At 43.8% G+C, this 27,986-nt stretch overlaps 1 protein-coding gene and 1 pseudogene across 1 annotated transcript in view; one reads left to right on the forward strand and one right to left on the reverse strand.

The window, feature by feature from the left end:
- Positions 1-23,134, forward strand: part of AK7 (adenylate kinase 7) — a 62,575-nt gene extending 39,441 nt beyond the window's left edge. The window contains exons 10-18 of the mRNA XM_043922569.1: positions 636-785; positions 3,822-3,950; positions 5,175-5,307; positions 11,960-12,088; positions 12,326-12,394; positions 15,689-15,886; positions 20,164-20,384; positions 22,298-22,456; positions 23,000-23,134. Coding sequence (XP_043778504.1) covers positions 636-785; positions 3,822-3,950; positions 5,175-5,307; positions 11,960-12,088; positions 12,326-12,394; positions 15,689-15,886; positions 20,164-20,384; positions 22,298-22,456; positions 23,000-23,038 — 1,227 coding nt within the window. The 3' untranslated portion in view covers positions 23,039-23,134. The remainder of the gene's footprint in view (positions 1-635; positions 786-3,821; positions 3,951-5,174; positions 5,308-11,959; positions 12,089-12,325; positions 12,395-15,688; positions 15,887-20,163; positions 20,385-22,297; positions 22,457-22,999) is intronic.
- Positions 16,214-17,696, reverse strand: LOC122707007 (annotated as a pseudogene).
- Positions 23,135-27,986: the final 4,852 nt, after the last annotated feature.

Genomic DNA, 27,986 nt, shown 5'->3' on the forward strand with positions numbered 1-27,986 from the left:
TTTTTTTTAAAGAAGGAAGAAATCTTTCACTCAGAATTCTAGTATCTCTTTTTTTTTTTGGGGGGGGGGCCACATTGCATGGCCAAACCCGTGCCTCCTGCAGTAGAACCACAGGGCCTTAACCACTGGACCACCAAGGAAGCCTCCCTACTCTCTGTGTAACTGTACAAGGCAGGACACCGCCCGTCACAAGACAGCCAGTGTGGGGAGACTTTGGGGTCACAGGGTCTCACAGCAGGTGCTCTGTCAAAACTTGTCATCCAGTCGCCAAGTCGTGTCCAGCTCTCTGCGACCGCATGGACTGCAGCATGCCAGGCTTCTCTGTCCTTCACTGTCTTCCAGAGTTTGCTCTATTTCATGTCCACTTGAGTCAGCGATGCTGTCTAACCATCTCATCCTCTGCCATCCTCTTCTCCTTTTGCCTTCAATCTTTGCCAACATCAGGGTCTTTCCCAGTGAGTCAGCTCTTCCCATCAGGTGGCCAAAGTATCAAAACTTAGAGCTGTCTTCTTTGACATTCATGTTTAGTGAATGTGTCCATATTTTTCTTCAATAACTTTGGTGATTTGGGTTTGTTATAACTGTCCCATGGTGGGAGGAGAGAGACAAATCTTTGACGTCCTTTTCTCCCTCAGCAAGAGAATATTGACCACTTACTGGTCAATTTGAGGATGGAAGCACTCTTTGTGAAGGAGAATTTTAACATTCGATGGTTCGCCCAAGCCGGATTTGTGGAAAACATCAACAGCATCCTCAAAGAGTACAAGCAAAGCAGAAGATTACTGGTAACTATAACCACTTCCTGTTCAAGCTTCTGATTAAAGCAACGTACATGAGGCTTTTGGTGTAATTACACCAATGGAAGTACTTTTCTTTCACATGTCTGAATTTCTAAATTCAAGTTCTTTTTCAAATCTAATCCGTTGTCCAGGTCTAACAATCTACATCTATATTCTACGGAAACTTGCCAATCGAATATTAAAAATTTTTTAAGTTGACACAGATGAGCATTATGCTTGACACAACTAAACATGATAGTAAGCCCCAGACTGAGTGTCACAGAGCTGTTTCTTTGAGGGAAAATGTCAGGTACCTTACTGGTCCATGTCTCATCTGGGTATCCATTTGGGTGGGTAGGAGGTGGGGAAGTCTGATTATTACTTTGATCTTTTCTGATTGGCCAGGGGATTTGCTGGTCATTTTAATTTTTTTAAAAAAAGATTCTGTTGTTGTTGTGGGTCATTTTTTAAGTCTTTACTGAATTTGCTACAATATTGCTTCTGTTTTACATTTTGGTTTTTTGGCCACAAGGCATGTGGGATCTCAGGTCCCCAACCAAGGATCGAACCTGCGCCTCCTGCATTGGCAGGCGAAATCTTAACCCCTGAATCAGCAGACAAGTCCCTGCTGATCGTTTCAGCAATCACAACTTTCCATAGATATTCTTATCTCCATAATACAGATGAGGAAACCGAAGTTCAGAGAGATGGAGCAGTTTCTTCAAGGTCACACAGCTGGTCAGGGATTCAAACTAGCTAAGATGCCAGCTTAGCTTGAGTGGCCAAACTGTGGAGCCTCCACAGCTCCATCTCTGAAGTCAGGTAAACGCAACACTTGCCCAGATCTTTGGATTTCTCCCAGGGAGGCCTTCCAAAGATGAGAGTGAATATGACAGGAGAAAGCAGTTTGAAAATTACAGTCTATGAGTAACAGGTGCCCTCATAGTTGAATTGCCATTGTGCATGGAAATACTGAACAAAAGCCAAGAGGGTTGCCTTTGTAGCCTAAAAACCATACTCTCCTGAAAAGGATGCCTTGTTGAGATTCAGTAAAAGACATACCACTTTGCAAAAGAAACGATGATGCTTTTAAGCATCTGAGACACCCAGGATGGCTGTCCTTGGAGACTGTCCTGAAGCACAGAGCAACTCAAGAGGTTAGACTAGTGTCGTCATCTGTGGGTCAACTTAGAACAATACCAAGTCAGAGTGGAGATAGGACAAGACCCCTTAAAGAGACCATGTGGCTTCTGATTAGCAAAACTGGACAGAATGTGATAGAAGGAGTAAGCATACCTAAAAATTAAACTGAGTCTGTCCATCCCTGGGGCGTTGCTCAGCATGGCAGCATAGAACAGCAAACATGCCCGAGGGCAATGTAGGCAATGGCATGCTCGTGGCATCAAGCCAAGGGCCCCCACAATTCCTGCTCCTTTAACAAAGCAAAGTCGTCGAAAAAAAAAAAAGCAAAGTCGTCCCTGTGCAGAGCGAGGGGCACTCAGCCACCTTGATCTAATGCCACTCAACAGGCCATTCATCTGACTCTCCTCGCTCTGATCAAAGCTCATCACACTATTTTCTATACGTGTCTGCCGTGGGAGGTAATACACCAAACACGTGCCCTTGGAGTGTTCTGAGCCAAGTGGCAGCCCTGCTTGCCATTATAAATGAGTAAGCTACCAGTTCCTGTTTTGTACCCTGATGAGGGGACTTCCCTGATGACTCAGAGGGTAAAGAATCCACCTTCAGTGCAGCGGACACAGGAGACATGGGCTCGATTCCTGCGTTGGGAAGATACCCTGGAGGAGGAAATGGTGACCCACTCCAGTATTCTTGCCTAAAAAAGTCCCACGGACAGAGGAGCCTGGCAGGCTCCAGTCCGTAGGGTCACAAAGAGTCAGACGCCAAGTTAGCATGCGGCACACAAGGTGAGCATACCTACCCCAGGAGACAGACCCACTCTTGGTGTGTGGGTGACACTCGGCACGTGGCCCTGCCCGGAGGACCACCGGCCCTCACGTCTGGGTGAAGGCATCGTGTGCACCTCGGAGCCCAGCTCTGCATCAAGACTCAGCCCCAGTGTTGCTCTGCTGACTCCTTCCCGCTCCACGCCCACCACCCTGGTCATCGCCATCACCCAGAGAGCCTGCCCCGAGCTGACGCGATCATTCCCGCCCATCACACCTTACCCAGCGCCCCCGCAGGGGCTCTGCTCACTCCCCTCACTGCCTGACAAACAGTAATAACAAAAGTTGTAGCAGTACTAATAATGATAGTAGTAATCATGATAATCCACTCCGTGTATGAAATTATGTAAGCTTTAAGCACATGGACACTCTGCCCATGGAAATTTTTCTTTGGCGTGGTTTTTTTTTTTTTTAATTTAAAATGTTGAAAATTTGCCTTGCAAAATACCAAGCTTCAGTTTCACAACCATTTGGACCATTTCAAAAGAAATGACTTATTTGTCACCGGTATTTTTATTTCTGTTAGAAATAAACATTTGCTCACCAGTTATGAATGTGGTGAGTGAGCTTCTTTAGCATTCAAGCAAGTTTTTCAGCAGAGGAAATTGTTTTTTTAATGGGTGTATTTTTAAAAAACTAGAATAAATTAACTGGTTTAAAAAGGAAAAGATAATTCAAGGCCAAGTTTAATCCAGAAACAATGTTCAGGAGGCAATAAATTAAGCACCTTCCAAGAGTAGACTAGAAACTCTTCTCTCTCTTTGCTGTCTTTACAGGGGTAACACTGCAAAGGTGAAATTGTAGTATGTAATGCTCAAGTACTTGGCTTTTTTTTTTAAAGTACTTTTAGGGTGCTCTTGAACACAGTTTGCTGTGTCTTGTCCCCCATGCCCAGATCAGGACACATAGCAGATGCTCATTAAACACCAAGAGAAAGTGACTCTGGGCTCTTGACGAAGGAGTGAACCAGGCTGCGGAATCCTGAGATTTCAAAGGGCTGATCCTTTAAATAAAGAGCACCGCTTAGCTACGCATCATTCAGAGCCCCTGTGTGATCCCTTTTCTCCTCTTTTAGCCGATCAAGATTTGCATTCTCGGCCCTCCAGCGGTGGGAAAATCCAGCATTGCCGAAGTTTTAGCCAAATACTATAAATTGCACCACATTAAATTGAAGGATGTCATCTCTGAAGCCATAGCGAAACTGGTAACAATTTTAGCAACTTTATTGGGAATTTCAATAGTTTAAAAATGCCTTTTCTTAGTCTTATAATTAAGAAGTCACTGATCTTCCATGGCATCCTTCAAAGAGATTTGTTATTTTAACTGGAGTTTGTTGTTAGCCCCTATTATGAAAATACAGAATCCCAATGGGTTTTCCTTCATAAGGTGGAAGCATCTTTCATGGGTGGCCCTTAAACTTTTGTCTGTCTCCAGTTGTTGCTCAAAATATATCTTGTATTCTCTCTGTTGACTGGTGGTATTGTTATTCTTCCTAAAATTGTATAGTTGTACAATTTTAAAATTGTATAGTATAGTTGATCTACAATAGTGTATAACTTACACATGAACAATAGTGATTTACAATATTTAAAGATTATATTCCATTTACAGTTATTATAAAGCATCGGCTATACTCCCAGTGTTGTATAGTATATCCTTGTATCTTATTTTAGAAATAATAGTTTGTACCTCTTAATTTTCTACCCTTACACAGTCCCTCCCCATTTCCCTCTCCACATTGGTAACCACTAGTTCATTCTCTGTATCTGTGAGTCTGTTTCTTTTTTGTTATATTTATTAGTTTGCTGTATTTTTTAGATTCAACATATAAGTGATATCATACAGTATTTGTTCTTCTCTGTCTGATTTATTTCACTTAGCATAATGCTCTCCAAGTCCATCCATTTATTGCAAGAGGCAAATTTTCATTATTTTTCATGGCTGAGTAGTATTCTGTCATGTGATATAAATATATATCACATCTTCTTTATCCATTTATCTGTTGATAGACCTTAGGTTGCTTCCCTATCTTGGCAATCATAAATAATGGTGCTATGATTGAGGTGCATGCATCTTTTCAAATTAATGTTTTTGTGTTTTTCAGATATATGTTTTTGTTCAGTCACTAAGTCATGTCTAACTCAACGATGCTTACTAGGTGGTGTCCGTGGGTAGAGAAAGTGTTGATTCTTAAGTAGTTCTGGCATTAGCACAGAAATAGATTGCTGTTCTAAAAGAGAGTAAAAAAAACCCACAAGACTCTCATCCGTCTTCATAGATAAAAACATCTTGACCACTTTTGTATGCCTGTCCTTGAGTACCTCCCCTGTTTGGGTAGCAGCCTTTTCCAGGATCGTTAGCCAGAAGATTTATGAGCAGCCAATCAATGCAGGGCATCCTCTGATTTTAATATCTTTGTGATATGTAGGAGGCAATCATTACACCTAAGGATGTAGTGGAAGGAGGAGAAGAAGAAGGTGAAGAGGAGGAAGAGGAGGATAACGTGGAAGATGCCCAGGAGCTCTTGGAGGGCATCAAGGAAAGCATGGACCAGAATGCAGGTAACCATTCTGTGATATTCTTGTAACAGTTGGTTTTTTCCCTTGCTATAAAAACTACTTCGTGTTGTTGTTCAGTTGCTAAGTTGTGTTTGACTCTTTTCAACCTCGTGGACTGCAGCACTTTAGGCTCCTCTGTCCTCTACTATCTGTTGGAGTTTTTTCAAATTCATGTCCATTGAGTTGGTGATGCTATCACTATCTCATCCTCTGTTGCCCCCTTCTCCTGCCTTCAATCTTTCCCAGCATCAGTATTTTCCAATGAATCAGCTCTTTGCATCAGGTGGCCAAAGTACTGGAGCTTCAGCTTCAGCATCAGTCCCTCCAATGAATATTCAGAGTTGATTTAAGATTAAAAAAAAAAAAATGATGGGAAAGAACTACCTAAGTTTTAAAAAACTGTGTGTAGTCATAAGTATTTGTAAAGCATCAAACACTGTAATTAAACAGCAAAGGACATATCAGGAAAAAATATTTGCTACCAAATATGACAAAGAGTTAATAGTTAATAAAATGCTCAGTCAAAGTAATAAGAAAACCATTAAGTCCTGAATAGGAAAACATGGATGAAAAACTTGGGCCAATGATTCACTCATTCAGGAAGAAATAAAAATAAATAGAAAAATTTTCTCACTCACATGATAATTTTAACCAGTTTGTTGAACACATGCATTGCAGTAAAGTGTCCCTTTAAACTTTAACTCTGTACTCATTCTTTCCTTACCCTGGGATGGAATTTCAGACTGGTCTTACTGCAGCTCTTATATAATAAGTAAATGGCTTCTCTGTTTATTCATACTTTAAGAAGGCCATTCCAGCCAAATAATCATAAATGAGGTTTTGAAATGAGATGTCTTTAAGGGAGCTTGCCACCCAGGCATGAAAGCATCAGCAGCAGTTAGAAAAACAATCATTTCATTTTTATATAATTGAGATCCTCCATCAAAGGGGTAATACTAGGGTTGGCTATGAAAGTGAAAGTCGCTCAGTCGTGTCTGACCCTTTACGACACCATGGACTGGATTCTCCAGGCCAGAATACTGGAGTGGGTAGCCTTTCCCTTCTCCAGGGGATCTTCCTGACCCAGGAATTGAACCAGGGTCTCCTGCATTGCAGGCATATTCTATACCAGCTGGTACAGAAGAGTTGGCTAAAGGCCATTCCAAAGTGTAAGCAAGTATAGACTTGTATCCAGTGGAGAGTTCCTCCCCTCCCATCCTATCAAGGACCTTTGATTTGTTTCCTCTTACTCACTTCTTCTGCCTTGCTGGTGGTAGTTTCTGATCCTCCAAGGTTGGGCTGGGGCGTGGGGGATTAGGGAACGAGGTGGTGGTTCTTATTTAGTCGGTAAGTCTTGTTTGACTCTTGCAACCCCATGGACTGTAGCCAGTCAGCCTCCTCTGTCCATGGGATTTGCTAGGCAAGAATAATGAAGTGGTTGCCATTTCCTCCTCCAGGGAATCTTCCTGACCCAGGGATTGAACCTGGGTCTCCTGCAGTGCAGGCAGATTCTTTACTGTCTGAGCCACGGGGAAACCAGGGAAGGAGGACAAAGGTGTAAACGGGCTTTCCCCCTGAGGACCAGCCACTGCCTTCCCCTGGGGCACCGCTCTGGGCCATCCTCCGTGTCTCTGGTCTTCTGACACCCCACCTCCTGTCCCTCCAGATGCTCTTCTTACTAGCTATTTATCTTCAGGACTCCTCACCCTCCTCCCAACTCTGGTTTACCCCTCCACCTCCTCCTCGCCTGCCCCCAGGCCACTCCAGTCTAGTTTACAGGGCGGAGAATGTCTTTTTGTCTGCACACACTGAGGGTTTGTTTAAACCAGCTAGTTTTCTGAATCTGGGTTTTTGCTTTGATGTGGGCCAGGTGGGGAGGAAATGGAAGTTAGAATCCCAGAGAGATTTCCCTGAGGTAAAGGAAACAGCCCTGAATACTCGTTGGAAAGACTGGTGCTGAAGCTGAAGCTCCAACGCTCTGGCCACCTGATGCGAAGAGCCGACCTCTTGGAAAAGACCCTGATGCTGGGAAAGATTGAGGGCAGGAGGAGAAGGGGACGACAGAGGATGAGATGGTTGGATGGGATCACCGACTCAATGAACATGAGTTTAAGCAAACTCTGGGAGACAGTGAAAGACTGGCGTACCACCGTTCATGGGGTCCCAAAGAGTTGGACACAACTTAGCGACTGAACATTTGAGCATTCATTTAAATCAGCTGGTTATCTGAGTCTGAATTTTTTGCTCCGGTGTGGGCTGGGTGTGGAGGAAATGGAATTTAAAATCGCAGAGGTGAAGGTACACAGAAAACACAGGTCAACACTTTAAGATATGACACTGCCCTTGCCTCGCCTGTTTCCCTCATAGCTCAGTTGGTTAAGAATCTGCCTGCAATGCAGGAGACCCTGGTTCGATTCCTGGGTCGGGAAGATCCTCTGAAGAAAGGAGAGGCTACCCACTCTAGTATTCTTGGGCTTCCCTTGTGGCTCGGCTGGTAAAGAATCTGCCTGCAGGTGGGAGAACTGGATTCGATCCCTGGGTTGGGAAGATCCCCTGGAGAAGGGAATGGCTACCTACTCCAGTATTCTGGCCTGGAGAATTCCATGGATTAACAGTCCATGGGGTCGAAAAGAGTCAGACACAACTGAGCGACTTTCACTTTCATTTTCATTGCCTTGCCTGTGACAGTGGGGAATCCTTATCTTGGTTTCAGAGTCTTGCAGTGTCCCGGCTCTTACCATTTAGGGGAGGAGAAGAAAGCAAAACAAGACGTTCCTTTGTGAGGACACCTGTGGAAGAAGTCTGGCAAGGCCACTTGGAAGGGTGGGGCCTGGGGTTTGTAGGAATCCACAGGGGACCGTGGTCATGTGTACATATGCTGTAAGCCTGGGGTGTAAGGCCAGAACCAGACAGACATGGGACAGTGTTTATTGACAGGATCATATAGTTGGTCTTTGCAAGGACCCGAAAGTCTTATCCAATAACTGTGTAAACAGGGTGACATGAAGTACTGACTGGGCTCTTTTCATGTCCAGGTGGGGGTGACCACACAGAACGAGAATTACCGGTCGAGAGCAGTCATTGCATCACCAAAGTTCAGGAAGGGCTTGTCCTTGGCAGGAGATTCTGTTCTTCCCACTGATGGTGTTGCTGCCATTCAACCGCTAAGTCACGTCTGACTCTGCGATCCTATGGACTGCAGCACACCAGGCTCCTCTGTCCTCTACTATCTCCTAGCGTTTGCTCACATGTATGTCCATTGAGTCAGTGATGCTATCTAGCCGTCCCATCCTCTGCCGCCCCCTTCTCCTTTTGCCTCCTTCATGCAGGAGAGACCAAACTGGGTCAGTAGTCAGGGGCTCCAGTTGGCACTAGTGGTAAAGAATCTGCCTGCCAATGCCGGAGACGTAAGAGACCCAGGTTCAATCCCTGGGTCGGGAAGATCCCCTGGTATGGCAACCTACTCCAGTATTCTTGCCTGGAGAATCTCATGGACAGTGGAGCCTGGTGGGCTACAGTCCAAAGGGATGCAAAGAGTCGGACTGAAGCGATTTAGCACGCACTGGGAAGGAGGCAAACCTCCCTACTGTCGCAGGCCCACCCACCCGCTCACTTCCGACAAGATGGCAAAAGTGCAGTCGGTCCCACTTAATCCTGGGAAAGTGTTTTTCTTCAAGTTTGTCCAAAACTCCTCCCTATTCACATTTACCTGAAACTAGAACACAGACCCAGGTTATGTTTAAACAAAAGAAGACCTGTGAACCCACGGTGCAAACCTCTGTGGAAATTTCATAGCATGAAGAGGCAGAAGTCCTCACCTGATCCAATGTGTCGTCATGCGATTCTAAGAATTCCATCAAGACAGAACTCAGTCCCGCAGGGAGGCAGCTCCGAATTCTTATCGATTCATGATTCCACTCCTGTTGGTCCCTGACTGTGCAGCCAAATTAAGGACTTGTGTAAACCACAGAATTCACTAGTTACAGATCCTTTTTGCATTGTGGACTTGTTGAATCTGGTTGGTGTGATTCCAGGTGATCAGTGGACTAGCCTTTTAACTTTTCTGTGAGTTTGAAATTAAAAAGTTGTGATGAGAAAAGTATGTACATGTATCAACTTTGTAGTGTCTCTACTGTGCGTGCATGCTAAGACACTTCAGTTGTGTCCGCCTCTTCGTGGCTCCCTAAGCTCCTCTGTCCATAGCTTTCTCCAGGCAAGAATATTTTAGTGGGCTGCCATGCCCTCCTCCAGGGTATCTTCCCGACCCAGGGATCGAACCCTATTATGCATGGATTATTTTAAAGACCTTGGTTGAAGCTAACTTTTTTTTCTTTTTCCTGTATTTTGGCTGCACTGCTTGGCATGCAGGATTTTAGTTCCCTGACTAGGGAACTAACTGGTGACCTCTGCAATGGAATCACAGTGTCTTAACCACTGGACCACCAGGGAAGCCCCCCAGCTATCGATGTTTAAACTGTCTTTTAGCAATTATAATTATGGGCTAATATTAGCATTTGAAATATTACTCTTATTTGAAAGGCAGACTTAAAATTTAACAAAAAAAAAAAAAGACGACGAAGCAGTGTGGTGTTTTAAGGCCTGTTCAGCAGGGCCGTGCTCATTTATTTTTAAAGCAGAAGTAACTGTCACCTTCCAAAATGCTCTGGCCCAGCCAAGGTCATGGCTGTATCTCCAGGAGGTCACAGTTCTCTAGAGAAGGCACTTGGGCTTGGTCCTTTGTGAACTCACATTCCATGATCATCCTAAACTGCTGCCCAGGGCTTCCCTGGTGGCATAGTGGATAAGAATCCGCCTGCCAGTGCAGAGTGCGCAGGTTCGATCCCCGGTCCAGGAAAATGCCACATGCCTTGGGCCAACAAAGCCAGAGCACCACAACTACTGAGGCCCCTGTGCCTGGAGCCCATGCTCCACCACACGAGAGGCCACCGCAGGGAGAAGCCCGTGCACCACGGCGAAGAGTAGCCCCTGTTCGCCACAACTAGAGAAAGCCCACGTGCACCAACAAAGACCCAGCACAGCTACAAATAAAAATAAAATAAACTGCTGCTCAAGGCCTCTTCTGGCATATTGAACACTTAGTTCTGAAACAAACAGAAACAAATGGCCAAACACCTGAAATAAACCAAGGGATGCCCACTGAAATGTTGTGAAGTAATTAGCCTCCAACTAATAAAAAAATTTAAAAAAAAAATAAAAATAAAAAATAAACCAAGGGATGCCATAGAGGAGGCTGAAGCTAGATTTCTGAGTATGTGCCTTTCCTTACCAGAGACGCTTTTGAGAATTGGACATAATGTTTAAATAAAACTCGTCTTTGGATATCAGTGGATCCTTGACATTTTTAAAATGTGGCTTTATTTCTTGACAGCACTGTGAACCTTACTGAGACATACTATCAAATCATTTTGAGGAATTTCATTATGTTAAATAACATCTTTGATTATCTTTTTGTCTCTGCCATAATATTTAAGTTTCTGAAAGACGCGATTATTTTCTGAATCAGTTACTGCCTAATGATTCGTGTGACAAATGAAAGGTGGAAGAAAGGAGAGGTGTTTTCATTAGATCATCTCATTGTCACTGAATAATAAAAAAGGCTTCAAATTATTTTATATTCTACACCCACTGATAAGCTGAAAGTATAGTGCTACCCTAGGAAGAGTTTCAGAGATCGGCTTCTAAACTCGCCAAACTTGCATTGCTGTTTAGTCGCTCAGTCCTGTCCGACTCTTGCAACCCCATGGACTGTAGCCCATCAGGCTCCTCCATCCATGGGATTTTCCAGGCAAGAGTACTGGAGTGGGTTGCCATTTCCTTCTCCAAAACTTGCATTACCAAAATGTATATATTAAGCCATATATAAGCAGGGCTGTTTCTTAGAAGTGATAGCTGTTCAACAGTTAACAATGGAAGGATAGATGAATATTTTAGAGAAGTTACATCATACTGTCTTGGAAACACTGACAGTTTTAGGACAAACTCCTCCATCCTTAGCCTCCCCAAGCAACTGCAGGAACCTCACATTCAAGGCTGGAGAGGAAACTGTCCAGTGGGGTAAAGGCCTGAAATGCCGACTGAAAGAGACAGGGAGAAAGAGGCCAGTGCCTTTAAGGGTCAGGATCAAGCTTGATTTTTATTCAAAAGCACAAATATTTATTGGGCATGTACTATTAATAAATCATGTGGCAGCAGCATGCATGAGTACCATCCCACTGAATTCTCACAATGGAAGCATTTTTTATTATGTATTAAAGCTATAGAAGTATAATATCAAAACAGAATTGAGTAAACCCTGCCAGTCAGGGAGAACACGCTGGATTTCTCCACTTATTGCTCTTTCAACTTCATCCGAAATTTGTGACCACAGTAAAAAAAGAAATAAAACCTGAAAGTGCAGACATTAGCATTCGCTTCCATTCTTTCTTGCAGATGAGTTCATTAGTTTCTCCTACTTTACAGGGCATTAGAATTCATGTGTCATGCTTTAAATACAAAACCACATATTTTTCACTGTAGTGCAAAAAGAGTTTTTCAATAGTAATTTTGACTACACAAGAATTTTTAAGGTCACTTTAGAATGTAACCTGTATATGTAGAATATGACTGCACAGTAATTTTTTTTTCTTTTTAATAGGTCACCTGGAAGATCAATATATTATTAGATTTATGAAAGAAAAGCTAAAATCCATGCCTTGCAGGAATCAAGGTTACATTTTGGATGGATTCCCAAAGACCTATGATCAGGCCAAAGACCTGTTCAGCCGTAAGTGTGGGTGTTCCCTTTATTTTGAATGTTTACCTTCAGATAAATTGCAACTTTATTGTTCAGAGTAATAATGGTCACAAGTAAACAAAAAAGTCAAAGGGACTATATCTAAAATACAAGCTTTCCTCGTTACAGCTAGTTTTCATGAGTGACTCAGTTAAAATATTTAAATTTTTGAGCTGTCCTTCATAATAATATGTAATGAATTCAATGATGTATATTTTGTTTTACTAGAAGAGGATGAGGAGGAGGAGGAAGAAGGCAGAGGCAAAATGTTTCCCTATGATAAATTAATCATACCTGGTAAGTTTAAGCTACTTCTCCAAGGTCATATTTAAAGGAATGTCATTTGCTATCTCTTTTGTACCCAAACAACATTTTTTATGTTAATAAAGTAGGTTTGTTTGTATCAGGAAAAAAGTAAAGCAATACCCTTAATATCAAACTTCCAACCTAAAGAATGCACTGGGGGTAAATACCAGGGATATTAAAGGTCTGAAATGGACAGAGTCCCTTTGAGAACATTCATATCTGCTGTTCTGTCCTGTGACAGAGCAGAAAAGTTAGCCAATCTATTGGTGCCCTGACGTCTTTTCTCTTTTGTTTTTCTGTACTTTTTAAAAACTTGAGATAAAAAAAAAAACAAACTTGAGATATAGTTGATTTACAACATTATATAAGTTTCAAGCATATAGCATAATACAGCATAGTGATTCACAATTTTTTTTTAAAGTCCTTATTGAATGTGTTACAACATTGCATCTGTTTTACATTTTGGCATTTCAGCCATGAGGCATATAGGATCTTAGCTCCCAACCAGGGATCACACCCTCACCCCCTTGCAGTGGAAGGTGAAGTCTTAACCACCAGACCAACAGGGAAGTCCTGATTCACTTTTTTTAAAAAAAACTTTTTCCCTTTCTTTTTTTTTTTGGATTTAACAGGTTTTTAAAACTATGCTCCATTTGTAGTTGTTACAAAATATTGCCTCTAGTCCATGTGCTCGGGGAGCTGGGGAGAGCTGGGGAGACTTGTCAGTTGGTGAGACCACCAGGGTCTAGGTCACTGCCCTTCCTTCCTGCTCTGCTTTCGGTCCTGGCCGGGCCATTGTCTTTCCTGGAAGACATCCAGAATCGAGAATGGCCAGGAAGAAGCTGCTCGGGTCCCTAACACCACCACAGTTTATCCTATTAGGTATTTACCCCAAGCTCTCACAACCTACCCTTGAAAGAGAAGTATCAACAACGTGTTCCTTGAAAAAGGATTTGCTGAGTACCTAGCAGGCATTTCTTGTGACTCTGCCATGAACTTTAAAAGTTTTTTTTTTTCTTCTTTTTAAAAAAAAAAAATCAGTTTGCATGAGGTTTAATCAAGTTCCAGTCATATGATAAATACAAGAACAGCTATTTTCTTAGCTATTTTTCTTAGCCCAGGGATGTAACTTGGAAGAGGCTGCTTACTGTGTCAAAGTTCCTGAGAGAGACAATTCACAGCTGTAATCCTTTCCTCCTCCTGGCCCAGCTTGTGATGAAGCTTCTGGAAGCAGAGACATCAGAGAACAGTATCCTCAAGGATGGATATATACTGTTTGCCTGAGGCAGGAACACGGAAAGCCAGAGGAATGGGTTCTCTTAGGTTTCCCATTAATTTATGTACTTGCCTCCAAAAAGGTTAAAAAGTAAAGTCAACTGGTCTAAATAAGCACATCTGTCCAGTTTATGAGACTTTAGCACTTCTGGGCGATAGGCTTTCATTGTAAACCCCATGGTAAATCCTCCTGTTTTCCCTGAGGCAGCTGGATAAAATTCAGCTCAACCCACCATCTGCCATGTAACAGGCACGACATGCGATGGGAGCTTATTGAGCTTCTCCATGAGCTTAGGAGGCAGGAATTACTCCCATGCTTACCGGATCCAGAGCCTGAGGTCCAGAGACTGATCCAAGCCCTCTTTGCTGGTAAATGTGAGGGCTTGAATTCAGACTCATATCTTCTCATGCCACTGCCTCCAAAAACCAGAGCGAATGAAACCCCTCCCTAAGGTAAGAAAATGGAAACACAAGACATAAAAGGATATGCGGTTCTTAGTCCTGATCCACGGGGCTGCTCTCTGTCAGGTATGGTCCAAACACGTCTAGGATGAAATCTCTTAGGAATGTCTAGTCTGTTCTTTTCAATTAGCCCCCCTCCCCCCCCCCTTTTTTTTAAAGAAATTGTCATTAGTTTCTCTCTTCCTGAAAAAAATCAGATCATTGTCTCATTTGAACTGTGGTATTTTAATTTATGGAAATAACTGAGACATGAGAGGCTAATGCCACTGAAAGAAGACTTTATTACTCACATTTCCCCAGAGAAGGGAGTGTGGCAACCATACAGGGCCACTGGGGGTAGCACCAGGGTTGGTCAGGAGGCAGGGGAAAGTCTAGGACTCAGCCTTTCTTGAGGTTACTGTGGGAAAGGCAGGGGATTGGCTAGCATGAGTAGTTGCAGTGGGCTTTGGCCTCTAGCTGCCTGGCCCTGGCCCTGGCCCTGGGATGAGGAGGCAGGAGAAATACCGACTTGGTGTGTGAGTTACATAAAAGGGGCGGTTGGCTTGCATGCATGAAGTGTGCTCTCAGGGGTGGATGAAATGCTCACTGTCATTAATAATGATCCATGTGTCAAATATTCGATATGCACTGACTGTGTTATACTGAACATAGATGTTTCATAGCATGAAGTGAGGAAACAGGTTGATCTATGAAAAATTAAAGTCCCAGGGACGCCCCTGCTTATATTAATTTGGCAAATTGGCCATCAAAGGATTTTGCTCATAGCTGTGAGTCTCTTTGGGAAACGGTGATATTGTGCTGGAAATGTGGCAAGGTGACAATTGACTGGGAGGCTGATAACAGATATCACAGAGTTATTAGAAATTTGTATTTACAATTTCTCTTTTTTAAATTTTTTATATTTGGCCATGCCACATAGCTTGTAGGATCTTAGTTGCTTGACCAGAGGTTGAACCTGTCTCTTGGCAGTGAAAGCGTGGAGTCCTAACCACTGGACTTCAAGGGAATTCCCAATTTTTGCTGTCTTTATTGAAAAGAGGGAAGGAAGGAAAGCAGAAAGGAAGAAAAGGAGGAGGAAGGGAAAGAAAAACAATAGATCTCACAAAATCCCCACTGATTGGGCTTCCCAGGTGGCTTAGAGGTAAAGAATGTGCCTGCCAGAGCAGGATCCTAAGGTGATGCAGTTTCGATCCCTGGGTGGGAAAGATCCCCTGAAGGAAATGGCAACCCACTCCAGTGTTCTTGCCTGGGAAATCCCGTGGACGGAGGAGCCTGGTGGGTTACAGTCCACTGAGTCGCAAAGAGTCAGACACGTCTGAGTGACTGAGCACGTGCGTGTGGGCTTCATAGGGTAGGGGGGCTCTGGAAGCATGGCTGATTTGTATCTATCCTCCACCAGAGGCAGCAAGAAGGCCAAGTGGTCAGGCCTCTGCGGCAACGGGATTTCCCAGCTGGTAACTGGATGTCTGGGTTGAGCCGTGGCCGGCCGCCAGCGCCTGCTTGCCGCTCCCGGGTCCCTGTGTAAACTCACGAGCTCCTTCTCTCCAGAGTTCGTGTGTTCCCTCGATGCCTCGGACGAGTTCCTCAAGGAGCGGGTGATGAACCTCCCGGAGAGCGTCGTGACAGGCACCCACTACAGCCAGGACCGCTTCCTCCGGGCTCTGAGCAACTACCGGGACATCAACACGGAAGACGAGACTGTCCTCAACTACTTCGACGAACTTGAAATCCACCCGATCCATATAGGTACGAAATAAACTCAAGGATAACGTGAACGTGGAGCACCACTGCCCGGCGTCTGGACCCCCAGCCAACCTGGGGCACGCCTGTCATCGGGCTGGGGGAGGGCCGGGGAGTATAAGTGTGTGTCTAGGGCCTAGTGTGTGTCCCAGGAAAAGACAGGCGAGTGGTCTACTTGAGGATTCAGTGGAGTGGGGTGTGGTGGGGAGTGTTACTGTTGTTCGAAAACGTGGCTGTATTACGAAGTTGAATGCCAAACTGCGTTATTTATTTATTTTACCAAATTGGCTTTTTTTTTTTTTTTAATGAATGAGGCAATTGATTAACCCCGTATCATTTGTTGTGAAACTTCTTGTTGGAAGCTGCCACCTGTGCCAAGATTCTGTCCAGGTCTCTATGTCCATGAGGTCAGTTTGCGGCCCCCATCTTGGTCCTGTTCCACCATCCCTCCAGGGCTTGGAGGACCCCGTAGGCCACACCCTTGGAGCCTCTGCTGAAGTAGCTGGGCATGACACCATTCTCTGATGCCCCCCACCCCCGACCCCCACAGATCTGGGTTTCAGAGCCAACCCCAGTGCCAGCCCGGAGGTCCAGGTGCTGGGCTGTGGCAGCTGCTCATGTAGAACCACTTCTCACTGTAGGCAGCGAGCTCTTTATGTTTGGCCAGCTTGACCGCGTCCACACATTCAGGGACTTTCAGCTTCCCGGACCCTCTGAGGACGGCTGCTGGAGTTCTGACGCATTCCTGCGGCTTCACATCTTTTACAGTACTCCAGGCATGATATGCCCTCTGCGCTGCCAGCCAGGGGAAAGGGGCATTTTTTAAAAAAATATTTATTATTTATTTGGCTATGCTGGGTCTTCGTTGTGGCATGTGAGATCTAGTTCCCTGACCAGGGGTCAAACCCAGGCCCCCCTACATTGGGAGTGAGGAGTCTTAGCCACTGGAACATCAGGAAAGTCCCCAAATTGGCTTTTTTTTTTTAAAGGGTACTTTGAAGTTAGGTGGTTTGCTGCCAGCTTCGTTGGGCCATTTCCCCAGTGTCCCTGGGAGCAGCATTCTATTCCCATGGCATTGCGGGGCACTGGTGCTCTTCACAAAGCCCCTCCTGGCCTTTAGACTGGCTAGCTCATTCCTTGTTGTTGTTGTTTGTTGTTTCATCGATAAGTTGTGTCTGACTCTTGTGACCCCAAGGACTGCAGCATGCCAGGCTTTCTTGCCCTTCACTGTCCCCCAGAGTTTGCTCAAACTCACATTTCATTGAGTTGGTGATGCTATATAACCATCTTATCCTCTGCTTCCCCCTTCTCCTCCTGCCCTCAATCTTTCCTAGCATCAGGGTCTTTTCTAATGAGTCAGCTCTTCGCATCAGGTGGCTAAAGTAATGGAATTTCACCTTCACCATCAGTCCTTCCAATGAATACTCAGGGTTGATTTCCTTCAGGATTGACTGGTTTAATGTCCTTGCTGTCCAATGGACTCTCAAGAGTCTTCTTCAGCACCACAATTCAGAAGCATCAATTCTTCAGCTCTCAGTCTTCTTTATGGTCCAACTCTTACTCCATACATGACTACTGGAAAAACCATAGCTTTGACTAGACAGACCTTTGTTGGCAAAGTAATGTCTCTGCTTTTTGGTATGCTGTCTAGGCATTAACTCACTCTTGGCTACTCAGAAATCAAATAGCTCTTCATCTCATTCCTCCTGTTTCCCGTAAACACTTAACGCAGAGCTGGGCACCCAGCAAGCATGCAGTGAACATGCTCTCTCATCAGCCTCACCGCAGCCTCATCGTTGGCACCTCCAGGTCCCATCTGTCGTGGCTGGTTTCTCTTTCTTTTGGCTTGGTGAACCCCTGAACTTCCTTTCTGGATTTCTGGATCTTGACACCTCTGCTTCCTCTAGGTTTGCTGAAAAATCACTAATCTGATGGCAGCTTAGTGCCCAGGTTGACCTTTGGGGCCTCCTAAGGCCTCTCTCCATCCCCTCAAACCAGCTGGGACACATCCCAGTCCTGGGGTACTGGGAGGCTTAGAGCTGAGGGAAACAGTCAGCAGGAGGCAGGAGAGCTGATTCCAGTTTCTGGCTCTGCCTCAGTATTCTCGTCTGTGAAACAGGAAAATAATCCCTGGCTTGTTGAGATGGTACTAATGGTGGGGATTAGAGGTAGGAAGTGTCTGGCACATTGGCGAAGTTCAACAGCTGGTAGTTAAATCTTATTATTAGTACAACAGTAAGGCAGAAAATGATGTGCATTATGAAATGAGAATACATTTATCAGTCTGCAAATTCTGCTGTTTGCACCCTCAGAAGTGATTGGATTTTGTCCTCATCTGGACAGGCCTGTGCACGTTGGGCACCAAGTTCTATAGGAAGAAGCTAAGGACTCTACACCTACTAATATGGAAAGCAGTTTACACGATTTACCTCGAGAACTAGGACGGAGTGGTGAGCAAACTTCATAAAAGTAGCGATTGTCATCTTTTTCAGTAAAACCCCCCAAAACTATTTATGGAACGTTGAGGAGAGCCCCAGGGAGAAACAAGGCGAAATGATGAGGCGGAATGAATGAGTGATCACTGTCTTCCGTCTCATTCCGTGCCCGTCACTTTTGGCCTCATCTTCATACTCACAAGTAGAGACAAGAGAAAAGCAAAGGGGAGCAATGTATCCCAGTGATGGGCCTTGGGGAGGGCATCAAGGTCAGGAACGCAGCCCACCCTCCGGAGGGTCTTGAATGGGGCCCTGGCGTCCTCTCACTACACCTCTGTACCCCACCTCTTCTCTCAGCATCTCTTCCTGCCCTTTATTTATTTTTTGGCCGCACCGTGCAGCATCTTAGTTCCCTGACCAGGGATTGAACCTGAGCCCCCAGCATTGGAAGTGAGGAGCCTTAACCACTGAATCGCCAGGGACATCCGCATCTTTTCTCTGTTTTGCTCTTTGGACCAGGGTCTGTCTCTCTCCTCTCTCTGGCCCACATGGTGAATGAAGGCTGACCCACAGCCCTGAAGTCTCCATGTTAACACTGGGAGCCAAGCCCATAGCTGGATGTGTCTCTTTCCGTCCTAACTGCACATACTTGGATGAGCAGTGGGAGGTCACGGTTGGGTCAGGTGCCCAACCCCCCTCCCTCCCCCGCTAATCCTCCATTCATCCTTCCCAAGGTCAGGGCAGAAGTACTCCTGGAGGCAGCAGTGTTCTATCTTTCAAGTACATCAGGGGTGTAGTACTCTACTAGGCGAGCCAAGGAGAAATACATTAAAATGTCAGAGCTCAGGCAACCAGGAAGTGAGTTTTTTTTTTTTTGGTGTGGTTTTGCCTCTTGATAGGGTTGTTCCCACCCACCGACCGATGCACTTGGCTCCGTCCTTCCCCTCCTCCCGAGTTGGAACCTGGCGGTGCTTCTAGTCTAGGTCAAGGTTCTACAGTCCAAACACGGGGGGGGGGGGGGGGGGGGGGGGGGGGGGGGGGCGGGGAGTGCACCAGTGGCTGTGCCTGGGGGCTGGTGAGCAGTTACTCCCGAGGAAGGGCTGGAGGTGCTCAGCTCTCAAATGCGCCTACTGCTCATCCTTCTGTGTGGAGACCTTCCAAGCAAGCCCCGCAGACTGGTGTAGAATTTACCATTCAGTGAGTTGTGCAGGGAGGAAGTTCCTGTTGTCAGCAAGCCTTCCCCTCCCAGACCCCCTTCTCCCCCTCCTCTTTTTTCTCCTTCTGGCCTTGATGTTAACATCAGTCACATATTCTGGAGTTTGGACTTTTTCTGATTCAAGCAGGCTAACTGAAAAAGTTAATTTTCTTTTTAGGAATTGAAAATGTTATCCCAGAATCACTGATTCTCAGAAACAGAAAACAAAAGGAACCTGGAGGTCACTCAGTGTCCCCCCCACCCCCATCCAGGGGCAGGACTTCCTTTTGTGGAAATCCCCACGAGTGAAGTGCCCTAGTCTCTGCTTAAATGCCTCCCAGGGTGGAGAACTCACTCCTCTGAGGAGGTCCACACCCCCGTCCATCCACTCAAATCAGAGGCAGGTGTCACAGCACAGAGACTTGAGCCCCAGGCTTGCTCTCTGTGACTCTCAGAGACCAGTTTGATATTTGCCAGTCAGACCGGAAATTCTAAGCTGTGCTGGTAAACTCGAAAAGGAACCCCCCATCTGGTAATTTACACAATTCGCCATCACAGGATTATAGTAATAAAGAATTTTCCTGAGTCTGGTCTCAGGGACCAGACTATAAAAACGTCTGTGTTGGTCTCTTTCTCTCATCTAATCATTACAGATGTAGGAAGACTTGAAGATGCTCAGAACAGACTTGCCATCAAACAGCTCATCAAGGAGGTCGGGGAGCCTCGCAATTATGGTTTAACGGATGAAGAAAAGGCAGAAGAGGAGCGGAAGGCTGCTGAGGAACGGCTGGCCAAGGAGGCCATGGAGGAGGCGGAGAGAGAGCACAAGGAGGCAGTGGAGACCGCCGAGAAGATCGCCCGCTGGGAGGAATGGGTGAGCGTGTGCACGTGTGTGGGGTGGGGGTGCGGGGTGCGGGGCTGGCAAAGCCTTCGGGCCTGCTGCACTTCCCATCCTGCTAACAGAGAAACGTCCTGGAAAGAACCGAAACAATTTTATGGGTTTCATTGTTGTTTATTTTTTCATATATATCATTTTTTAAAAAATTTCTTTCCTATGTACCATTTAGAAGAACATGCCCTTGGTCTTTTGCTTAGTGTAAACAATAACAGTAAAAAGTTAGGATTTCCCTGGCGGGCCAGTGGTTAAGAATCTGCCTGTCAATGCAGGGGACATAAACTTGATCCTGGTCCAGGAAGATTCCACATGCCAGGGAGCAGCTAAGCCTGTGCACCACAATCACTGAGCCTGAGAGCCTGGAGCCCATTAACAGCAACAAAGGCCCAGCACTGCCCCCAAAAAAAGGTTTTTAAAAAAACACCAATGAGCCACTGATGTAGTATGAACAACACTCCCGTAAAAGTGTGCCACTTGGCTGCGTTGTCTATCTGGCGGTTTCGTTTGGTTTTCCTGCATTTACCCATCTAACCTGGGTGGTCAGTCTCGTTTCACCCTCCTCATCACTGAGTCTTCTTATCTATTCTGCGTCCAGAAACTGCAGGCAGATCTACCCCCAGGGCTCCATTTCCGCTGACCAGGGTGCTAGAATTATGTGGTGCCTTCTGGTCTGCCCAGCTCCACCCCCTCCATCTCCAGTCTGGCCCCCTGCTGATGCCTGGTGATCCATCTAAAATACAGACCCACCGCGGCCATTCTCTGTTTAAACGCTTCACAGACTGTTCATCATCGTTAGATGAAAGTACAAACTCTTTATTGTGGGCCCCAGGGTCCCCTGTGACCTGGTTCTTTCTAATGCCTCTCTGCATTCAAACAACCTGCCACCTGTGTGATTCACTTCCTCCTTGCTTTGAGTCTTTGCTAAATGAGACCTTTAGTCTGTACCAAATTAAGTCTTTCTAATGAGGCCTTTCCTGGGCACCATATTTAAAGTTTCAACACCTGACCGTCAGCATAACATGTCATATCCCTTTCTATACATTTAAATTTCCCCTTTTGGGACTTGCCTGGTGGCCCAGGGGTTGAGATTTCCAGCGTCCATTGCAGGGGACATGGGTTCAATCCCTGGTGGGGGAACTAAGATCCTGCATGTTGTGCAGCATGGTCACATTCATTCAAAAATGAATTTGCACTTATGTACTCTTTGCACTTAATTTCACCTCTGTCTATGGGATTCTCCAGGCAAGAAGACTGGGTTGCCTTGCCTTCCTCCAAAGGATCTTCTGGAAGTAGGATTGAACCAGTGCCTCCTGCATTGGCAGGCAGATTCTTTACCACTAAGCCACCAGGGAAGCCTAAGGCAGTGTATATTTTATATCTTTGTCTTGTTTAATGTCTTTTGCTGTCTTTTGTTTAACTAACGTCCACAGCCAGGAGTAGGCTGGACTGATGTGCTTAAGCCCCATCCAATCCCCTAGGCTGAAAAGGGAGATTTCTCAAAGGAAATCTGGCAATTATTAGTCCTGAGAGAGAGGAACCGGATGCTGAGGAAGGCATAAACACAAGCCCACCAGACCAATACCTTCTAGACTTTCTATTCGCACTTCTACAATTCTATGACGCTTCCTTCCTTCCTTGCTTTCTCTCACTTTGCTTGATCTGGGCAGCTAGAAATTATTTCAGTGTAAGAAGTGAGATAGGTATCCAGTTTATTATTTCCTAAGTGACTACACACTTGTTAAAACACCGTTTACATCTTTTCTCTACTGATTGGAAACACCATCTTTATCATAACTTGATAAGCATTGATACTTCTAGTGGACTCTGGGGTGAGTTGTATGAAACTGTTCTTTTTCTGTCTATTTACCCTACCCACAATGTTCTATTTGTAGAACAAACGACTAGAGGAAGTGAAAAGAGAAGAAAGAGAATTACTGGAGGCCCAGTCTATTCCCTTGAGAAACTATTTAATGACCTATGTTATGCCAACACTTATGCAGGGTCTGAATGAGTGTTGTAAGGTCAGACCTGATGATCCTGTTGATTTTCTGGTAAGAGATTTAAGTAGTGGTGTTGTTTTTTTCTTTAGTATCAATTTGAAAATAAAATATGCCCAAATCTAAATGAAAAACCAACTGAGACAGAAAAACTGTGTGTCTGGTTATTTTGGAAATAACCTCTAACACCTTCATCATAGTTTATAATAAGTTTCACCATAGTTTATAGTAAGACTTTTATTACTCATTTGAAAGTAAAAAGTTTATATACTTCCATTTTTATTTTTTAAATGTTGGTTTGTTTTTACTATTAAATGTCTAGACTTAAAGTAATGGAAACTATGTTAATAATGAGGACCATTTCTTATTTAGTCGCTTCCAACTCTTATGCAACCCCATGGACTTGCAGTCCTCCAGTCTCCTCTGTCCATGAGGTTTCCCAGCAGAGAATACTGGCGTGGGTTGTCATTTCCTTGTCCAACTTCCATTTTTAAGTAAATGAATTTTCACTTTTATAGTACAAACTAATGTAGTATTAATTCTAAAAAATAATACATTTAAAATTGCTGACACTTTTTTTTTTCTTTTCAATTATAGGCGGAATATCTTTTCAAGAATAATCCTGAAACGCAGTAAAACTTTAAAGATATCGTGCCATGTGCTTTACCGAGCTCAAGATGAGTTTAACATAGTAAATTGAAAAACTGCTTTAAATGCTTTTCTAGTTTTGGGGAAATTCATTTTTTTCTTCCTGCAATCAAATATTTTATTAAGTAAAATCATAAAAAGCCCTATGGTAATGAGTCGCTATGTCATTATAACCATGTGTGCTAAGTTGCTTTTGTCGTGTCTGACTCTGTGTGATCCTATGGACTGTGTGACCCGCCATGTTCTTCTGTCCATGGGATTCTCCAAGCAAGAATACTGGAATGGGTTACCATTTCCTCCTCCAGGGGATCTTCCCGAACCAGAGATAGAACCCGGGTCCCCTGTGTCTCCTTCATTGGCAGGCAGATTCTTTACCTCTAGTGCCACCTGGGAAGCCTAATTAAAACCATATTTGAGAAGTAAATTGTTAAGGTATCTGTGTATAGCTCATGGGATAAATGTTGATTTACTATTTCACTCTTCATCTGAGTATTCTGCATGATAATGTTTATAGTAACTCAATTTTCAGCATGAAGAAAGTCAGACTACATATTATTCTAACATGTGAGCTAATGAGTTAATGTGACTTCTTATGGCCCCTGCACCAATGGTGTTAGAAATGAAAATACATCAGAAGAGTTTACGCTTTTTGAGTCACAGGAAGTCAGACAGGGTTGGTTTCTGCAAGCTGGTTTCTGAGTTTAAGATCAGGACCCAAACCATGAGGCAGAGACAATTATAAACCTCTTGGTAGAAAAATTCATGGAACAGGATGAATAATTTTCAACATCTGTGATAATTAGAAAGTAGCTGAATATTCTTTTTTTTTTTTTTGAATATTCTTAACAAACTAACTTTACCATATAGGCATAAATAATCAATTGCAATGGCCCTTTCCAGCTCTAAAAATCCCATAGTTCCCATAATTACACCAGATGAGAAATCGATTTCAGTTCAGTTCAGTTGCTCAGGCGTGTTTGACTGTTTGTGACCCCATGGACTGCAGCACACCTAGGTTTATCTTAATGACATGTATGTATCATTTCTTTAAATAATAAAATCTGAATATAACTGCACTACACTTTTTACACTATTTTTTTTTTTCATTTATTTTTATTAGTTGGAGGCTAATTACTTTACAATATTGTAGTGGGTTTTGCCATACATTGACATGAATCAGCCATGGATTTACACGTATTCCCCATCCCGACCCCCCCTCCCACCTCCCTCTCTACCCGATCCCTCTGGGTCTTCCCAGGGCACCAGGATGTGTCTCGTGCATCCAACCTGGGCTGGGGATCTGTTTCACCCTAGATAATATACATGTTTCAATGCTGTTCTCTTGAAACATCCCACCCTCGCCTTCTCCCACAGAGTCTAAAAGTCTGTTCTGTATTTCTGTGTCTCTTTTTCTGTTTTGCATATAGGGTTATCATTACCATCTTTCTAAATTCCATATATATGTGTTAGTATACTGTAATGGTCTTTATCTTTCTGGCTTACTTCACTCTGTATAATGGGCTCCAGTTTCATCCATCTCATTAGAACTGATTCAAATGAATTCTTTTTAATGGCTGAGTAATATTCCATGGTGTATATGTACCACAGCTTCCTTATCCATTCGTCTGCTGATGGGCATCTAGGTTGCTTCCATGTCCTGGCTATTATAAACAGTGCTGCGATGAACATTGGAGTACACGTGTCTCTTTCAGATCTGGTTTCCTCAGTGTGTATGCCCAGGAGTGGGATTGCTGGGTCATATGGCAGTTCTATTTCCAGTTTCTTAAGAAATCTCCACACTGTTTTCCATAGTGGCTGTACTAGTTTGCATTCCCACCAACATACACTATGTTTTTGTGTGGCAAAATATACACAGCATAAATTTATCATTGCAACCGTGTTAAAGTGTACAATTCAGTGGTACTAAGTAAATCTGTGACGTGGTCCACTCATCACCACAATATCTGCAGAGCTTTTCCATCACCCCAAATGGAAGCCCTGTACCCATTACCACTCTGCATCATCGCGTGCCACAAGCTTCTAGCAAACATGAATCTGTCTCTGTGGATTTGTCTATTCTGGAGAATCATAAAATAGGTGGCCTTTTGTGTCTGGCTTCTTTCACTTAGCATGTTTCCAAGCCTCATTCATGTTGTAGTATGTATCAGTATTTCATTCCTTTTTTGTAGTGGTGTCTGTCACTGTACACAGACTGTATTTTGTTTAATCATTCATGCATTGATGGACAGCTGGGATGTTTCCACCTTTTGGCTGTTGTGAATAGAGCCGCTGTGAACATTTGAACACAAGGTCCTGTTGGAACCCCTGTTGTTAATTTTTGGTAGACCTAGCTGTAGAACTATAGTCATACGGTAATTCTGTGTTTGACTTATTGGGGGAACTACCAGACTAGTGGGTGTATAGTAGTCTCACATTGTGACCAAGTACGTTTTCATGTGCTTGATGACCATTTGTGTATCTCCTTGGGAGAAATCTGTATTTGAGCCTTTTGCTTACTTTTTATGTGGGTTGTTTATCTTTTTGTTACTGAATTGTAAAAGTTCTTTATGTATTCTAGATAGAACACCCTTATCAGCTATGTGATTGGCAAATATTTCTTCCCATACTATGGCTTGTCTTTTCACTCTCTTGATAATGCCCTTTAACGCACAAAACTTTTAATTTTGATGATATCCAACTTACCAATTTTTCTTTTACTTCACTGCACTGTTTTGTCCCCGTTTTTATTATTCTTCACTTTTTTCTTACTCTTAAATTTTATTTATTTTTAAAACTTTTTAATTTGTATTGGACTCTAGCCAATTAACAATGTCGTGGCAGTTTCAGATGAACAGCGATACGACTTAGCCTTACAAATACATGTATCCATTCTCCCCGAAAGCCTGCTTCCAACCAGGCTGGCACATAATAGTGAGTAAAGTTCTATGTGCTATACAGTAGGTCCTTGGTGGTAATCCATTCTGTATATAACAGTTTGTACATGATCTTCCCAAACTCCCTAACTATTCCCTCCCCCTGGCAATCATAAGTTAATTTTCTAAGTCTATGCATCTCTTTCTGTTTTGTAAGTTCATTTGTATCATTTCTTTTTAGATTCCACATATAAGGGATGTCATACAATATTTCTCTTTCTCTGTCTGACTTACTTCACTATGACAATTTCTACGTCTAACCGTGTTGCTGCAAATGCACTGCACTGTTTTTGATCCTTATTTTAATTGAAAATACTAAGCAACTAAAGAGAACCTGGAATGTTAGGTCCATGAATCAAAGTAAATTGGAAGTGGTCAAACAGGAGATGACAAGAGTGAACATCGACATTTTAGGAACCAGCAAACTAAAATGGACTGGAGTGGGTGAATTTTAATTCAGATGACCATTATACCTACTACTGTGGGCAAGAATCCCTTAAAAGAAATGGAGTAGCCATCACAGTCAACAAAACAGGCCAAAATGCAGTACTTCGATGCAATCTCAAAAATGACAGAATGATCTCTGTTCATTTCCAAGGCAAACCATTCAATATCACGGTAATCCAAGTCTATGCCCTGAGCAGTAACCAGTAACCAGCTGAAGAAGCTGAAGTTGAACGGTTCTATGAAGACCTACAAGACCTTCTGGAACTAACATCCAAAAAAGATGTCCTTTTCATTATAGGGGACTGGAAAGAAAAGTAGGAAGTCAAAAGATACCTGGAGTAACAGGCACATTTGGCCTTGGAGTACAGAATGAAGCAGGGCAAAGGCTTATAGAGTTTTGCCTAGAGAACGCACTAGTCATAGCAAACACACTCTTCCAACAACACAAGAGAAGACTCTACACATGGATATCACCAGATGGTCAACACTGAAATCAGATTGATTACATTCTTTGCAGCCAAAGATGGAGAAGCTCTATACAGTCAGCAAAAATAAGACCGCGGGAGCTGACTGTGGCTCAGATCATGAACTCCTTATTGCCAAATTCAGACTTAAAATGAAGAAAGTAGGGAAAACCATTAGACCATTCAGGTATGACCTAAATCAAACCCCTTACGGTTATACAGTGGAAGTGAGAAATAGATTTAAGGGACTAGATCTGATAAGAGTGCCTGATGAACTATGGATGGACGTTCATGACATTGTACAGGAGACAGGGAGCAAAGCCATCCCCAAGAAAAAGAAATGCAAAAAAGCAAAATGGCTGTTTGAGGGGGCCTTACAAATGCTACAAAAAGAAACCAAAAGCAAAGGAGAAAAGGAAAGATTTACCCATTGAATGCAGAGTTCCAAAGAATAGCAAGGAGAGATAAGAAAGCCTTCCTCAGTGATTAGTGCAAAGAAACAGAGGAAAACAACAGGACGGGAAAGACTAGAGATCTCTTCAAGAAAATTAGAGCTACCAAGGGAACATTTCATGCAAAGATGGACATAATAAAGGACAGAAATGGTAGGGACCTAACAGAAGCAGAAGATATTAAGAAGAGGTGGCAAGAATACACAGAAGAACTACATAAAAAAGATCTTCATGACCCAGATAATCATGATGGTGCGATCACTCACCTAGAGTCAGATATCCTGGAATGCAAAGTCAAATTCCAGTTGAGTTATTTCAAATCCTAAAAGATGATGCTGTGAAAGTACTTCACTCAATATGCCAGCAAATTTGGAAAACTCAGCAGTGGCCACAGGACTGTAAAAGGTCAGTTTTCATTCCAATCCCAGAGAAAGGCAATGCCAAAGAATGCTCAAACTACTGCACAATTGCACTCATCTCACACGCTAGTAATGGAGAAGGAAATGGCAACCCACTCCAGCATTCTTGCCTAGAGAATCCCATGGACAGAGGAGCCTGGGGGCTGCTGTCCATACGGTCACACAGAGTTGGCCATGACTGAAGTGACTTAGTAGCAGCAGCACAGGCTAATAAAGTAACA

This window comes from Cervus elaphus, chromosome 13, assembly GCF_910594005.1.
Source record: "Cervus elaphus chromosome 13, mCerEla1.1, whole genome shotgun sequence".
NCBI lineage: Eukaryota > Metazoa > Chordata > Mammalia > Artiodactyla > Cervidae > Cervus > Cervus elaphus.